Genomic DNA, 16,155 nt, shown 5'->3' with positions numbered 1-16,155 from the left:
GACTAAGATCCTCTGTTGAAGGGTCTGGAAAAATGCCATTGAAGAGACTCAAAAAGAGAAGGCTTAAGGGGTGGTGGCACCAACAAGCTCTCATCAGGAGAAGAGCTTAGATATATTTTGTGTGACTTTGAAGGGCAGAGATAAATCCAGTGGGTTAAAGTCAAAGGGAGGCAGATGAGTGTAGTAATAATAAAAATAGCTTGACAACTTAAAGTTATAAAATGCTTTAAATACATCTCATTTTAGTCTTATAATAATGCAAACAAGAAATACCAATAATAGCTTTTATACAGTATTATACAGCATGCAAAGTGCTAGATTGTGTCTTATTTGATAGGTTAACAGCTACAGATTTTATTATCCCCACTGAACATAAGAGAAAACTGAATACCAGAAATTTTATCCCTGGTTACACAACTGTTTAATGTCATAGATGGAATTTGAACCCAAAATTTTGACTCCAAACCTAGCTAGCACTCCAAAGCACAGCATCATTAAGATAAAACTTGCTAACAACCAGAGCTGCTGTACAATGTAATGAACTGTCTAAATATAGTAAGCTAGCTTCCTTTCAATAAAGGAGTTAAGGCTTGGGTATCATTTGTCAAAGAAGTTCATAGGATCATGGGAACCCAATGATTTAGAGCCAGAAGTGACTTCCAAGACCAAATGAGTTCAACCTCATTTTGACAGATAAGGAAACTGAGGCAAAGTTAAATTAATTGCCCAGGGTCAAGTTTCTATGAAACTTTGGGCAACAATATATAGGGGAACCTTACCCTAAATAATGCATTTGATAATTTAATAATTAATAAACATCCACAGATGACCCACATTTGTAGACATAACTGACATATGCTACATCATCTAGTATGATTGCTTATTTCCACAAATTTAAATCAGTCTTTAGAACCTGAATCAATACTTTTGGATTAGAATTATTCCCATTCCATTTTACTGATTAAAAAGAAAAAAAAATCACCTATCCAAGACCACCACAGCATGATTAATTTAGGATTACAGGTTTTCTTATTTAGTATTTTTTCTTATTTAATATTTTAATGAAGATAACCTCACCTTTCCTAGAAAAATCATGAAGTCTCCAAAGCAGCTAATAGAGGCAATATGCCCTGAATTCTTGGATAAAATATTGAGTGAATCCTTTGCAGAGGTGCAAAAATCTGTCCCATTGATCAAAGTGGCGATATAGGCATTCTGAAAGAAAGGGTAATTAGAAGAATTTTTAAAAATTTAAGCAGTATTTTATTTTTTCCCCAATTGCATGTGAAGAAAACTTTCAACATTTATTTTTTAGCATTTTTAATAAGATTTTGAATTTCAAACTTTTCTTCCTTTCCTTCCCAAGATGGCAAGCAATCTTTAAAAATCTTTTAATTCTTAAATATTTAGAATGAGAGCTCTTACTTGAAGAAGCATATCTCTTCTCATCACAATTGTGATGCAGGGAAAACATTAGGAGGTTTCTTAATTAATTTGCAAAAATTCATTTTTCCTGAAATGCCTCCAGACCACTATGTGTAGAAAAACTTTTGTAGCAGCAAAAAAATTGGAAATTAAAGGAGTGCCCATTTATTGGGAGATGGCTAAGAAATATTACTATGACATATGAACTCATGAAAATGGACCTTTTCAGAGGAAAATAGAAAGACTTATATGAATTGCTGCTGAGTGAAGTGGGCAAAGAAGTAGGAGTAAAATTCAAATGATGACATCTTATAAAGGAAAAAAAAAGCTTTGAAAGATGTTCCACACCTCTTGCCAGAGAGGTCATGGACTCAGAAAAAAAAAAAGGAATAAGACATAGTCAATGCATAGATTAGTTTTGTTTGACTATGCTTTACTTGACATAAGGGTTTCCATTTTCTTTTTTTTATTGTTGATTTGAAGGGGGAAATGTGAGATAGAAAAAATAAATGTTAATCTTAAAAAAATCAAATTGGGGAAAATAGCAAAAGTGAATGTGGGTAGATTGAGTTATTGACTTTCTTAGCAAAACTGCAGTGGGTTTGCTTGTCATGAGTATGTTGCTGGAGAGGAAGATGTGGTTTAGGCAGGGTGGGATCAGTAATTGCATATGTCAGGACCTGATCTCTTCAGTCTAAAATTTGGTGTATTGGATTCATTTCAATTCAATAAACATTTATTAATACTCCAGACACTGGGGAAAGAGACAAAAAAATGAGATACTACCTACTTTCAAGAAGTTTTTCTTCCCCTGTGAGATGAGTAATACAGTGTATTTACAAGCAAACTCAAAACAAGATAACATAAAGTCAGTTTTAAGAGAGTGAAATTCCTAATAACCAGGGTAATCAGAAAAGGTCTCAGATGGCATCTGAACTATGTTTTAAGGGAATCTGAAAGTGGAGAGATGGAAATGAAGAAAGAGTACATTCCAAGCATAGATCGAGAGATGGGAGCTGGAATGTTGTATATAGATAGCAGCTAGTAGAGCACTCTAATTGGAATGGAGAATGCACAGAAGGGAATAAAAATGAAGTCACATAGGTAGGAGCCAGTTGGTAGGGGCTTTGAATGAGAAGCTGGGGATTGCTTATTGATTCAGAGTGATAAGCAGCACAAAATGAGCAAGCACAACACCCATTGCAATCTCAACACCAAAGAAGTCCAATGATTATAGGAAGCTACCTACCATCAGGCATTATGGTTCCCCTGAGGGAGATGATATGGATGGACAAGTTGGACGGCCTTCCATACTCGAGATGACACAGCCACCTGACCCTCACCAAACAATACATTTGCCACTTGGAAATTCAGATGGAAGTATTTGGTTTACTAGGAGGATGGAGAGAATTTGCCACCTGTCTCTATGGACTTGTAACATGACTACTCCACATTCATATGGGAATCCCAGCAAAGGGTGGGTCTCAGTGTTCAAGTTACATTCCATTTGAGATTCAACCCTTTTAGAGTGGCAAGGCATCTCTACTAGATTCAGACCTCTTTATTTGTTTCCTAGGTCCTAACTTTCTCCATAATGCTGAGTCGTCGCTACTAAATTAATTTCCCCCTGCAAGACTGTTTACCCTGTTGAAAACTTTCCACCTACATGCCAGAAAAAATAAAAATAAATTTAGTCCCTTGGTCAAAATGTTTGACTGTTAACATTGTCCTTTACCAAGTTTTTACAATCTTTCAAATTGCTTTGCACCTAAAATCTTTCTTTTTTTTTAAAAAAAAATTTTACAAAAGGATGAGCCACACCCACAGAAAGACAGTATTAAAGCCCCTGACAGGGAAATTATATATATTTTCTTGGAGTTACTGCAGCATAGCATTTTGATTCAAAAGATTTCAAACTCAGAGTCCAACAGGGAGACCTAGAATTAATGTCTGAGAATGTAAGTGGGGGCTGAGATGGGGTGGGAGGCAGGCAGAAACACTCAAGGCAGAGGAAATGAAATGAAGCTTTCTATACTTACAACATTAGCTAATTGGCCACTTAGAAATTGCTTCTTTGTCAGAGACAGCTGGAAGATGGATTATACTGTATTTGTAATATATTTAAAACTCTGCTCTAAGCACTGGTATGTTAGGCTTGACCAGTGAATTTCAGGGATGGTTGTGTTAAAGGAATCTGTAAACTCTGATGTTTATCTAAGGATTAGGGAATTTGCTGGGGTGGATGGGAAAGTTTCTCAAGAGATCCTGGAGGCTAATCTTTTTAGTACAATGGGAAAAGGGCCCAAGGTAGCTAAGTATATCCTATTACCAGGCAAACCTCATTATACAGAGTTAAGATTTTAAAAAAATTGCCCCAACTTTAGAGGAAATTTAAATCCAAACCTCTCAATTTACAGATGAGGGAAATGAAGATCTGGGAGGTTATCAATGACTTGACTAGGGTCACATTGGTAGAGATGGAGAATTTTAACTTGGAACTTTAGACACCCCACCCCATTCACTGGCTCTCTCTCTCTCTCTCTCTCTCTCTCTCTCTCTCTCTCTCTCTCTCTCTCTCTCTCTCTCTCAATTTTTTAAGACTGAGACTCTCTAGTTAGTTTATCCAGGCATAATATGCAGAGCTTTCTTCTGCCCAGGCTTATTCTGATTAACAAGCAAGTTCTGGCTTTCTCCATTTTCCAATCTGGGCCAGTTCCTTAGGTCACCTGGCTCCCCACTCCTAATACAAAGTCCTGAGGGCTTTAGCCCATTTTACCTCAACTCGCCTCAAATGATCTCCCAGTTTTAGCCTCCCTGGTAGCTGGAATTACAAACATGCACTACCGCACCCCAACCATACTTGGAAGTTCATTGGGTCTCCCAAGCACATTTGAGATCTGGCTGAATTAAAAGACTCTACAGTGGACATCTCCCCATCCTGATATGAGCAAAAAGGAGCATTGCTTTCACTAATAGTTTTCTGATTCAGAAAGAGACCTTAATGGTCTTACCTGTCATTGAAGGCTCAGAAGAGACCTCAAGGTCTTACCCATCTTACACAAAATATTTCCACAATACACCCACCTAGTGGTCATTTAACCTTTGATTAAAGACTTTCCGTGAGAAGAAATTCACTACATTCCTAGGCAAATCATCCCCAGTTTTGGATAGCTCTAATCATTAGGGAGTTGATAGAAGACCAGGTCTGGAGTTAAAAGGAATCAACTTTCTGAGTTCAAATCATCAATCCGATGGTCCTCTGATGTGCAAGTCCTTTGTGTAACTAAGAGGGCTTTTTTTTTGTTGTTGTTGTTGGGTTGTTTTCCTCCAGATGGATGATTTCATTGCTGTAGATAACTCCTGATAAGGATACTTTTCTCATTAGTAACCATTTCTGCAACTTATAGCCTTAGAAAGTAATCTGGAACACTCAGAGGTTAAGCAATTTGTCCTGAGTCACTGGGCTAGACATAAGACTTGAACCAGATTTCCCTATGGTGCAAATCACTCTCTCTCTCTTCACTGTTTCATACTGCCTCTGTGTAAATGAGGATATGTGGTCTATTTGACGCTGATATAGACTCAAAGGTAGTATATATATATATATATATATATGTATATACACTGAATCAATTCCCAACAAAATATTTTGCTCATTATATTTATTCTGATCTTCTCCAGAAAGAATCAGAGTATATAAAAAATCTTTCATGGTGACCAGTCTTTTAAAAAATGTAATGAAAAAATCCGATCTCTTTCTTGTACTATTTGTCTTTTACTTCTGTAGTGAATATTTGAGCAGGAGTACACCCCTTGGGGCACTGAACTGTTTCCACAGGAATGGTCCACAGTTAACTCAGCTATCCAAAGCGGATGTGTCCTGCAATCCACCTCCCTTCTTATTTACAACCTCTTGCCCTAAAGCCCCAAAGAAATTAAGGAGAAGGGAAAGGGTACAATTCACTCCTCAAAGAGGGGGAGAGGGAGACAGAAAGAGGGAGGAGGGAAAGAGAGAAAGACACAGAAACAGAGAGAAAGGAGGAGGAAGAGGATGGGGGGGAGAGAGAGAGAAAGAGAGACAGAGACAGAAAAACACAGAAAGGGAGGAAGAGAGAAATACTAGATCTGCCATGGAGAAAATGCTTTTTCACCTTCAATCTAACCTCAAAGCCAGCACTGCCCTATCATTGCTCTCATTTTAACCACAAGTCAGAATTTTCTCTTTCAGGAAACTGAAACAGTTTCTTCTTGGAAAGAAACACTGTAAACCTTTAATTGTTATAATTCAATAATTCAAATGGCCGTAGAAACTCATCATTGTGAAGACTCCTTCTGTGTAGGTCAAGGAAGTTGAAACTCATCCAAATTCTGTTAAACTCTCCACGTATTTTCACTGGCCATTTTAACTGCCTGGAATCCTCTCCCTTCTTACCTCTCTTCTAGATTTCCTGTTTTCCTTTGAGACTGTTTAAATCCCATCTTATACAAAGAGTCCTTCCTCTTTCTCCTTAATACTCATTCCTTCCTTCTGAGATTTCCTCCAAGTTTTCTTGAATCTATCTTGTATGTCCATAGTTATGTGTGCGTGGTCTTCCTCATTAGACTGAAAACTCCTTGAGAGAAGGGACTGTTTTCTTTGTAGCCACCAGCACAAGGCCTGGTACATTATTAGGCAATTAATAAATGCTTGTTAATATTTCATATTTGGAACTTATCTCTGTCTCTGTATAAATACTTTACAGAAGATCCATCCAAAAAAGAAATGGAGTCCTGGTCTTGGAACCAGGAGGAAATCTGTTCCAATACTTCCTCAAGTATGTCATCTCTCAAAGACTAATATATAAGTTGCTGATGAATTGTGGATCAGCCTTGAATAAGAGTTGTCATATCAGGAATTTCTCACAGTGATATTGTTGTACTTCAGCTATTTATGACTCTTTTTGATACCATTTGGGGTTTTCTTCCTAGAGATGCTGGAGTGATTTGTTATTTCCTTTCCCAGATCATTTTACAGATAAGGAAACTGAGGTAAACAGGATTAAATGACTTGCCCTGGGTCACACAGCTAGTAAACCTCTGAGACCAGATTTGAGCTTAGATTCTTCTTAGTCCGGGGCTGGCATTCTATCCATTATGCTACCTAGTTGCCCTCCCGCGTTGATAATAGGTTTATACCTCACATAGCTCCTCTTTTCATAGATGTAAGCAGAATTAACCTCCTCTAGGCAGAGGGCAAAGACATTTACCAAGAGCTTGACAGGAAAAAGAAATCAACTTTCCTTTTGGAATGGATTCCTGGTATTCACTGGCTCAAAGCAATAACTACTTCCTTTTGTGCAATGTGAGGGTGAGAAGAAGCAAGGAACAGTACACAGAGAAGCGATTTAAGAGACTAGAAAACTCCCAAGACTCAAGTCCTGCCTTTAACAGGAATGTGTGACCCTGGCCAAGTCACTTAACCTCCTAGAGCCCTAAAACACCCTGTAGGGCTCTAAATGGTATAACAGTAACTAAATTGTATCAGGGCATGGTTCCTTCTAGGGAATGCTATATGCCAATGGAATCACAGGTTTGGACCCCAAATCCCCAAATGCTTGAGTTATGACAGAAAGCTCCTGACAAGAATTAGTCCATTTAGTTTGTCAGAAAAATGACCATTTCATAGGGCATCTGAAAATGTACCATAAGAATAAATAATCAGCTACAGCCCAAGAATATGTTATGAAAGACTGCTTGGTTCCCAAAATTGTGATGTTGTTATTCATGTGCTCGTCCCGAATTAAATGAAATACCAGGGAAATCACATAGCCCTGACAACAAAATGAACTAACAAGTTCCTTGTTTAATTTCCTGTAACACGTTTATGTGCAATCACACAAGGGCAGGGACAGTTTTGCCTTTCTGTTTCTATTTCCAAACCTTAGCTAAAGGCTTTCACCATAGTAAACACACAATAAGTACTTCATTCGTTCACTTCTGAGTTAAATTCTGAGCCCTCTTTTGCTCACAAACTCCCCAGAAGGGTTGCTCCATCAGAAATCCTTTGGTCTATCTGATTCTAGCATTCGTCAACTGCTGTCTCCAGAAATTACCCATCGTGTTGGCTGCAAGAAATCAAAGGAAGTAGTGAATGGGGGAATGTGCTGGTCTTCAGGTGAAGATAAACAGGTGGTTGCTATATGGGTCTATCAGGTTCTGGAGATTTTCATGCATTGGTCAGGGTCTTGAAATGGAAACAAGTTAAGGCCTCCATTTTGTTAGTAAGTAAGCTTGAGAGTCTACAACATTTATTACCTGAATTTTTGATAAAGGAAGGACAGTATCCATAGGTATAAAATATATTCCTGTCAGACATTCTTTTCATAGCAAAGAACTTGGAAGGAAAGTTGGCCCTTACTGAGAGGGGAATGGTTGAATAAACTGTGGTAGTAAATGGATAATGGTAATAAGTGGATAATACAAAAGTATTGTGAAAAGGATAGAAGAGGCTACCTCATGAGACAGGCATTCTTCATCTTTGGTTGTATTCCAGCAGAAGCAGGTAGACTACTGATTAGGGAATTCAAGAGAAGGAACTGCTGCATCAGCTTTAGTACTGGACTAATTGGAAGGTTCCTGGCAACTCATAAATTGTATGCTTCTGTAAAAGTTGTAATAAGCATTTAGCTAATGGAAATGGATTATTTGGTAGGTCCTACGAAAATGGAAAGGATTGGAGTATGACCCGATGATGGATCATGTGTCTATTACCCATGGACTGCCTTTGCCAAGTACAGAGAGTCTTATCACAGGGAGATGAATTTTTTAGCCCCAGAAATTCCTGACATCTGCCTATGAAGTCATGGAGGGCCTGTGCATTTATGACTGGTACAAAGAAGAACATGGGATGATCTGAAATGAAAAAATTTTTCAAGTGCTGAGATAAGTGACAATATAACTCCACATAAGAGTCAAAGCTAGATTAGTTGCTTCATTCATTTAGCAAATATTTATTAAGCAATGCAAACAACTATTTCATAGTCTTTGAAGGGACAGCAAGGTGCATAGCAGATAGAGCACCAGGCCAGGAATCAGGAGGACTTGAGTTCAAATCCAGACACTTATGAGCTGCTTGTCATTGGCAAGTCACTTAATCCTGTTTGCCTCAGTTAATTCATTTGTAAAATAGGTTGTGGAAGGAAATAGCAAAACAGTATCTTTGCCAAAAAAACTCCAAATGGAATCATGAAGAAATGAACATCTAAACAACAACTGGAGAGCTCTTTTTTGTTTGGCTCCTTTTGACTAGATGACTTCTGGCTACAATGTAGAGAATTAATTCCATGGACTTTTGTTCTTATTGAATAACAAACCTATCTTTCTACAATATTTTTTCATTTGCAAAAACACGTTAGGTATAGGACTGGGTAATGCAGATCAGAGTCTTCTTTGCAATTCAGAATCTTGGACAGCTGCCTAGAAAAACCACAGAGAGAGCGTGGTCATATAGTCACTGAGGATTTTTATTTTGTGTCCATTTCCTGAAGTGCTGGGGATGCAAAGTAAAGCCAGTTTTTATTCACAGAGAGAACTTGAATCTAGGTCTTCTGGTCTTCAAGACCAGATCTCCTTGTATTCTACCACACTGCCTTCTTATACCTCATTTAATCCTTGCAGAAAACTTGGGCCACAGTGAGTGGTAGGGTAAAATTCAGACAAGGTGAGGGTAGCCTTAATTGTTTACTGACATTTATTTTCTCTCTCTCTTCCATTCCCCCATCCCAACTGAAAAGAAAAAAAATCTGTCTTAAGACACTAATAGAAGAAAGATAAAGTAAGTCAGAATCCTCTAGAGAGTAAAAATCACTACTTCCCTACTCCCTCATTGCCTGTACCATCCTGTCTTTACAAAGAAGTCCCAGGAAACACAGATCATACCACTTTGGTGGACCCTCTGCTTTGAGCCTTGAGGAATCAGAGGCATCTTACTCTAGACTGAGAGGGGAGTGGGATAGGATGGGGGGAAGGGAATCAGAGATGGCTCAAATGACAACGTTTATGTATTTCTCCAAACTATACATTTTGAAAAGACTACTGCAGGTCCCCTTCTGAGCTGGAGAACACAGGGTTAGCCAGGCTGACGAGGCAGAGGCTGCCCTGGGCAGCTCCATGAGGAAAACTGTGTGGCTGAAGGCCAGGCTGTAAATGTGGAAAGGGCCCTGTTTCCTGAGGATAATGCCTGCTCTGTGTGACAGCTGGACTCCCTAGGCCAGGCCGATACTTCAAGAAAATGAGGCTGCTGAAAGATGATTACCATGGCAACAGATTTTTTCCCTTTTCAAGCACCAAAGAACAAGAGTCCACCAGTTTAGCCTCTTTCTGGTCCTTCTGTTCAGAGAGTTGTGTGTGGGTATGTAAGCATGTATATACACACACTTATCTATCCATATGAGTGTGTATATGGGTAGACTTGTATCTATATAAATATATATTCACAAGTATGTGTAAAATAGGATGTGAATGAGTCTGTAAGCCAGAGTATATGGTACTTCTGTATGGGAATATATATACATATATAAATGTATCTCCATGTATTTGTGTGTGTGTGTATATATATATATATATATATATATATATATATATACATACATATAATTGTGAATCTACAAGTGTGTGTATGGATAGACAAGTGCATATGGGAAAACATTTATGTATATTAGCATGTATATTTACACACATCTATATCTATCTATATGAGAGCCTATAAGTGTGTAAATGAGTATGTTTACAAGCATGTGCACGTGTTCACAAGTGTGTATGAGTATAGAAATGTGTAGAAAAGGGCATGTACAGGTCTGTATATGAGAGTGTGTGAGTGTGTTCTGGAGCCTGGAGCAGCAGCTATTTCAGGGAGAGGTCCAGCCATTTGTATTTGATGATAGTCCTGACTTCCTTTTGAATTCACTTTTCTTCTCCCCGCTAACATAGTGAAAGGAACTTGACTAGGTGCCAGAAACACAGGATCCGGGTGAACATACAAAGCAGAATTAAAGCATATAGGGCCAGAAAGTCTCTGAGAGTTCATCTGATTCAAACCCTTCATTTCACAGATGAGAAAACTGAGGCAGACAGAGGTCGTTACTTATGCAAGGTTGCACAGATGGAGAGTGGTAGAGTAGAGATTTGAAATCGAAGCCTCCGATGCAGGATCAAAGCAGAGCACTAGATTTGGAATCACAGGGGTGGTGTTCAAATCTTAATAAATATTTATTGACTGATTGATGGTAGAGCAGATTCCTGAACTTAGGACCATAGAACCTGAGTTCAAATTCTACCTACTTCACTTAATATCTCTGTAACTCAGAACAAATAACTTATATCCTTTTAGGAAATTCAAATGATCAGATGACATCTAAAGTCCCTCTTGTTCTAGATCTAGGAATTGGAGTCCATAATCCTGTTGCTTTTTTTGGTGGTTTCAACTATGAATTTATCAGTAGAGGACTGATAAAAGGAAGCTTGTAATGCTGGCGAGTCAGGTTTGTTGCCCTCTGTGTTTCTTAGATCTGTGGAGAGTTCCAAGATGAATCCCTAGCTTGTCATACATTTCCCTTCTGAGTAGTCAAAAGCCTATCAAAATGCATCTTATTTTAGCCTTTGCTTGGCCCCATTGATGATGATGGAAACTGAGAAAAAATGGAAAAACATCAAACCCAAGGGTGATTGCTATGTTCTAGGACCAAATCTGATAAAAGATCACAGCATCATAGATTTTAGGATTGGAAGAAACCCTAGAGATGCTGAACCTGTCATTCTGAAATTCGCTGCCCTATGTAATACAGGCTGTCAGATTCTGTGAGAGGGGAACTCCATCTCCCATGGAAGATCAAAAAAGTGTTTTTTTTTTTTAACAGATAAAACCTTGAAATTGCTTGAGGTACATAGAAGACTAAATGACTTGCCCAGGGTTACACAAATACTAGTTGTGAGAGGCAGAATTTGAATACAATTCTTTCCATTTCCAAGTCTAATACTATCCACTAGCAATATGCTACCTCTTAAAATGTTCTCTTTGTCTCTGTGCTCCCCATGTCTAGAATATTCATTTTTCACCTTTCCCTTCCCTCCCTTCAAGAGGCTTTCCTGAATCTGACTCTCCCCAACAATTGTTGGCACTCTGCCTCACCCTGAAAATTACTTTGTCATGTAATCAATGTATATATTGTTTTTCCTACAATCAAACTTAAGCGTCTTGAGGGTGGGGATGTTTAATTTTGTTTTGTTTTCTTTATAATAATTTTTGTCCTTCATTCTCAAAGAAGATCATGACATCAGGGAGGAGATGCCATGACAAGCATGTGACTTGGATTTGAGTGAGGGGCAGCTATGCTGTCACCAGTCTCACTTTCACCTCTGAACCACCTGGCTTCATAGGCCAGATATGAATCAGGACGAGTGGAGATGACTCTGGATACTTGCCCAAGGTCATACAAGCTAGAAACGAAGCAGAATTGAGATTGAAAACTAGCTAGGAGGGGCGGCTAGGTGGTGCAGTGGATAGAGTACCAGCCCTGGAGTCAGGAGTACCTGGGTTCAAATCCGACCTCAGACACTTAATAATTAATTACCTAGCCATGTGGCCTTCGGCAAGCCACTTAATCCCATTGCCTTGAAAAATCTAAAAAAAGAAAGAAAGAAAGAAAGAAAGAAAGAAAGAAAGAAAGAAAGAAAGAAAGAAAGAAAGAAAGAAAGAAAAGAAAACTAGCTAGGGGTCTCACAAGATGTGGACCTTGACTGCTCCTCTTCCATGGACAATTGGCTTGTGGAGTCTATTGACTACAGGGGAACAAGAGATCAACACTATCCCACCCCACTCTCCAGTCCATCTACGGTGCATGGTTCAAGTACAAAGCCTTGTCCTCTCTCCCATGCTTCCTAGTTTATTAGGAATCTGTATTTTACTGACTTCCCCAAGGTTTTCCCACAGCTCAGAGCCCACAGATGGGCTTTCCCTTAGTACATTTCCAGTCTAACTAGGAAATTTTGTGATGAGAAGGTTCCAAGGCAGAGTGACTGCTAGAAACTGAAAGTTATGAAAGTCAGGCAAAATCATATTCAGAGTTGAAGCAGATGACTGTTTCAGTGCTATGGGCAACTTTCCCAGTCTCCTCTTCCTGAGGCGCTGTGAACTTGCTTTGCTTTGCTTCTGAGCAATGGGGACAAAAGGTGACTGTAGGTGAGGGTTAAAAGTCAGAATTATTCTGGTGATGGGACAGGAGGTGGGGGAGGATGGGAATCTGCAGGAGTTCTCAGCATGACCAATTAAAATTCAGAGCACTATCATTTTGCCACTAGCAATCTAGCAACAGGAGTCATTATTTTTTTGTCATTGTTGCTCAATTGTGTCTGACTCTTTGTGACCCTATTTGGAGTTTCTTGGCAGAAATACCAGTGGTTTACCATTTTCTTCTCCAGCTTATTTTGCAGATGAGGACACTGAGGCAAATAAGGTTATGTGAGTTAACCAGGGTCACACAGTTATTAAGTGTCTAAGGCAGCATTTGAACTCAGGTCCTCCAGATTACAGCTCAGCACTGTGCTCAATGTGCCATCTTACTACTATAACCATAGTCTTAGGTTTTTGTTTTTTGTTTTTTTGACGGTAAAACATAGTCTGAGGTTAATAGATTTATAATGGAAAAGGAATGCTTAAGATCCAATGATCCAGCCTCCTTCATTTTTTTTAAGTTTTTTTTTTTTTTTTTGCTAGGCAATGGGGTTAAGTGGCTTGCCCAAGGCCACACAACTAGGTAATTATTGTCTGAGGCCAGATTTGAACTCAGGTACTCCTGACCCCAGGCCTGGTGCTCTATCCATTGCGTCACCTAGTCACCCCACCCTCCACTTTTAAAGATAAGGAAACAACCCAAATTATGTTACTTGGTATTACTTGGCTACATGGCATCTAAAGGGTCCAGAAAAGGCAAGTGATTCACACAAATGTGTGTGTGTGTATTTGTGTGTGAACAGGCAGAACTTGAACTCAAAGCCCTAGGATTCTAATTCCATTGAATCACTCTCCTGAATCACACTGTCATCTAGCATTTTTCTGCTTTCATCTGAAATCATTAATAGCACCTGAACCTTTGAGGTTGCATTTCCCAAACCTCTCTTGGATTCAATGACATCAGAGGCTATTCTAGCCATTCAGCTCAAATCAACCAACTTGATCAAGCTATCTTACCATTTATACCCCACTGTTCCCCAATTCTGTGGCAAGAGCACTGGATTTGGAGGCCGAGGATGTGCCATGGACACAGTCTTAGACATTAAAGGGATTAAGAAAAGAGACAACAATAAGGACAGGGATGTGCTGGAACCAACTCTAACCCAATGGTTAAATTTTCATTTATGCCTTAGAAACTGGCAAATGCTACCAATCAGTGCTAAATTTATTGTTCTTTTAACTGTCCTGATTTAAGAAAGTGATGGATATAGTTACATATATATCATCTATATTAGACTGCTTTTTGTCGGGGGGGGGGGGAAGTGATAAGGGGAGAGGGAAAGGAAGAAGGAAGAAAAATGTGCAACTCAAAAACCTTACCAAAAAAATGATTGTTGAAAACTATCTTTGCATATAGCTGAAAAATAAATAAATAAAACACCCCCAAAATTAAATAATGAATTTCTCAAAAAAAAATTTTTTAAATCCAGATTAAATCCGAAGTGTGTTCTATGTAGCTTTCTCTTTCTTAGAATGCTAGTTGTTAAATATTCATCAGTATGTAGCTACATGAGATTATGAAATCCACCATATTGTTAATAGTCAAATTATACACTGTACAAACATACCTGTAAATACCAAATACTGCCAAGCATTGTGCCAGGCTGGAAATACAAAATCTAAGATGAAGCAGCTCCTGACCTCAAGAGGCATACATTTTATGTATGTATAGATATTCTACATTTATATATAGACTATATCTATATACATTTTATATATGCATATCTATATTCTACATACACACACACACATGCATATATATACAGTATAAATAGATTTTTAAAATATACAAAAAGTACTAGAAAGACTTGTAGTTAGTTGAGACCTGGTTTAAATCCTTTCTTTGGCAGCTTCTGACCTTACCCCCTAAACAATAAATATTTTGAGAGGGTTATAGGATCATAGATTTCAAACTGCAATCATCAAATCCAAACCCTTATTTTTACAGATGAGGAAATCAAGGACTAGAGAGAGGTAAGGTGACTTTCTAGGGGTCAGACAGCTACCAAGTATTTGGATTTGAACTTATATACATGTGGTTGGTCCCATTAGAATGGAAGTTCCCTGAGGGCCGGGACTATTTCATTTTTTTGTCTTTGTATTCCCAGCATAATGCTGGCATCCATTAGACACTCAATAACTGCTTTTGGTTCATAAATCACAACCTCAATAGCTTTGTCTTCCTCATCCATTTAGATAGCTAAAAGAAGAAACCAATTTTTCCCCCCCTCTACACTAAAATGCAAACTTCTCCTTTTCAGACTAGCTCTAGCCAGGCTTACTTGCCGCTCAACATTCTCCTATGTTCTAACCACAATGGCCTTCCTGCCATTCCTTGCACTCATCATTCCATCTCCTGTCTGCAGACCTTTGAATAGGCCATCCTCCACACCTGGAATGGACTCCCTTACAGGCACCTTACAGAATCCCTGGCTTCCTCTGAAGTTCAACCCAAGTGTCATCTTCTACAAGAAGTCGGCCTTGATTCCTCCAGCTACTCATGTCCTTTCCTCCCTCCAAAATTATACATAGTTTGTATTTAATTTTCCATGTGTATACATACACATGTACACACACACACACACTATGTGTGTTTGTTTTGTCTCCTTCCCTAAAAGAGGATAAGTTTCTTAAGGGCAGAGATTCCTTCTTTGTATTCTTAATACCTGCCAAATAGGAGAAACTCAATAGTTGCTAGTTAACTTAAATTGGGAAGAAACACCAAACTGAACATTCATGAATAATTCATTTAGAAGCAGTCAGATAATTATGTCTGATTGGTAGAAACCCAATAACCACAAGTTTGTGTCTTGGTTAGTGACTTGGGTCACTGGGCAAGTCACTTAACCCTATTTGCTTTAGTTTCTTCATCTTGAAATGAGTTAGAAAAGGAAATGGAAAACCACTCTGGTATCTTTCTCAAGATGGGGTCACAGAATTGAACACAACTGAAATGCCTGAATAAAACAAAAAACAGCACCTAAGTGGGCGATTCCATGTATATATATCTTTTACTCCTTTCTACTCTCCTTTCTATGTTGGTTTACTCTTGTATGTTCTTGGTGAAGAAATTTTAAGCCAAAAACTACTTAAAAGGACTTTCTGATGGCTGTTCCCTCATCTTTGTCACAGATGGAGTTCAAGAATCTTATGGTCCTCAATCTCAGACTTGCTCATTCCATGAGTGCAACAATCAGGCACAATTTTGGGATATATATATATGATGGAGAATACTACCTGTATCCAGAGCAAGAATCGTGGAGTTTGAACAAAGACTAAAGACTAGTACCTTTAATTTTTTTAAAAAAACCTGTTACTTTATTATATAATTTTGCTATCTCTCTTATACTTTATTTTTCTTCCTTAAGGATATGATTTCTTTCCTATCACATTCAACTTAGATCAGTGTATACCATGGGAAAATTGTAAAGACTAACAGACTGCCTTTTGTGGGAGGGAGGGGA

General features: G+C 38.5%; 1 protein-coding gene across 1 annotated transcript in view; it reads right to left on the bottom strand.

The window, feature by feature from the left end:
* SLC44A3 (solute carrier family 44 member 3) overlaps positions 1-16,155 on the bottom strand; it is a 99,638-nt gene that overhangs the window by 3,908 nt on the left and 79,575 nt on the right. The window contains exon 13 of the mRNA XM_074188217.1: positions 1,078-1,215. Coding sequence (XP_074044318.1) covers positions 1,078-1,215 — 138 coding nt within the window. The remainder of the gene's footprint in view (positions 1-1,077; positions 1,216-16,155) is intronic.

The sequence above is a fragment of the Macrotis lagotis genome, chromosome 5 (genome assembly GCF_037893015.1).
Source record: "Macrotis lagotis isolate mMagLag1 chromosome 5, bilby.v1.9.chrom.fasta, whole genome shotgun sequence".
Classification (NCBI taxonomy): Eukaryota; Metazoa; Chordata; class Mammalia; order Peramelemorphia; family Peramelidae; genus Macrotis; species Macrotis lagotis.
Note: the sequence above shows the minus strand (reverse complement) of the source record. Positions and strands in the feature narration are given on the sequence as shown.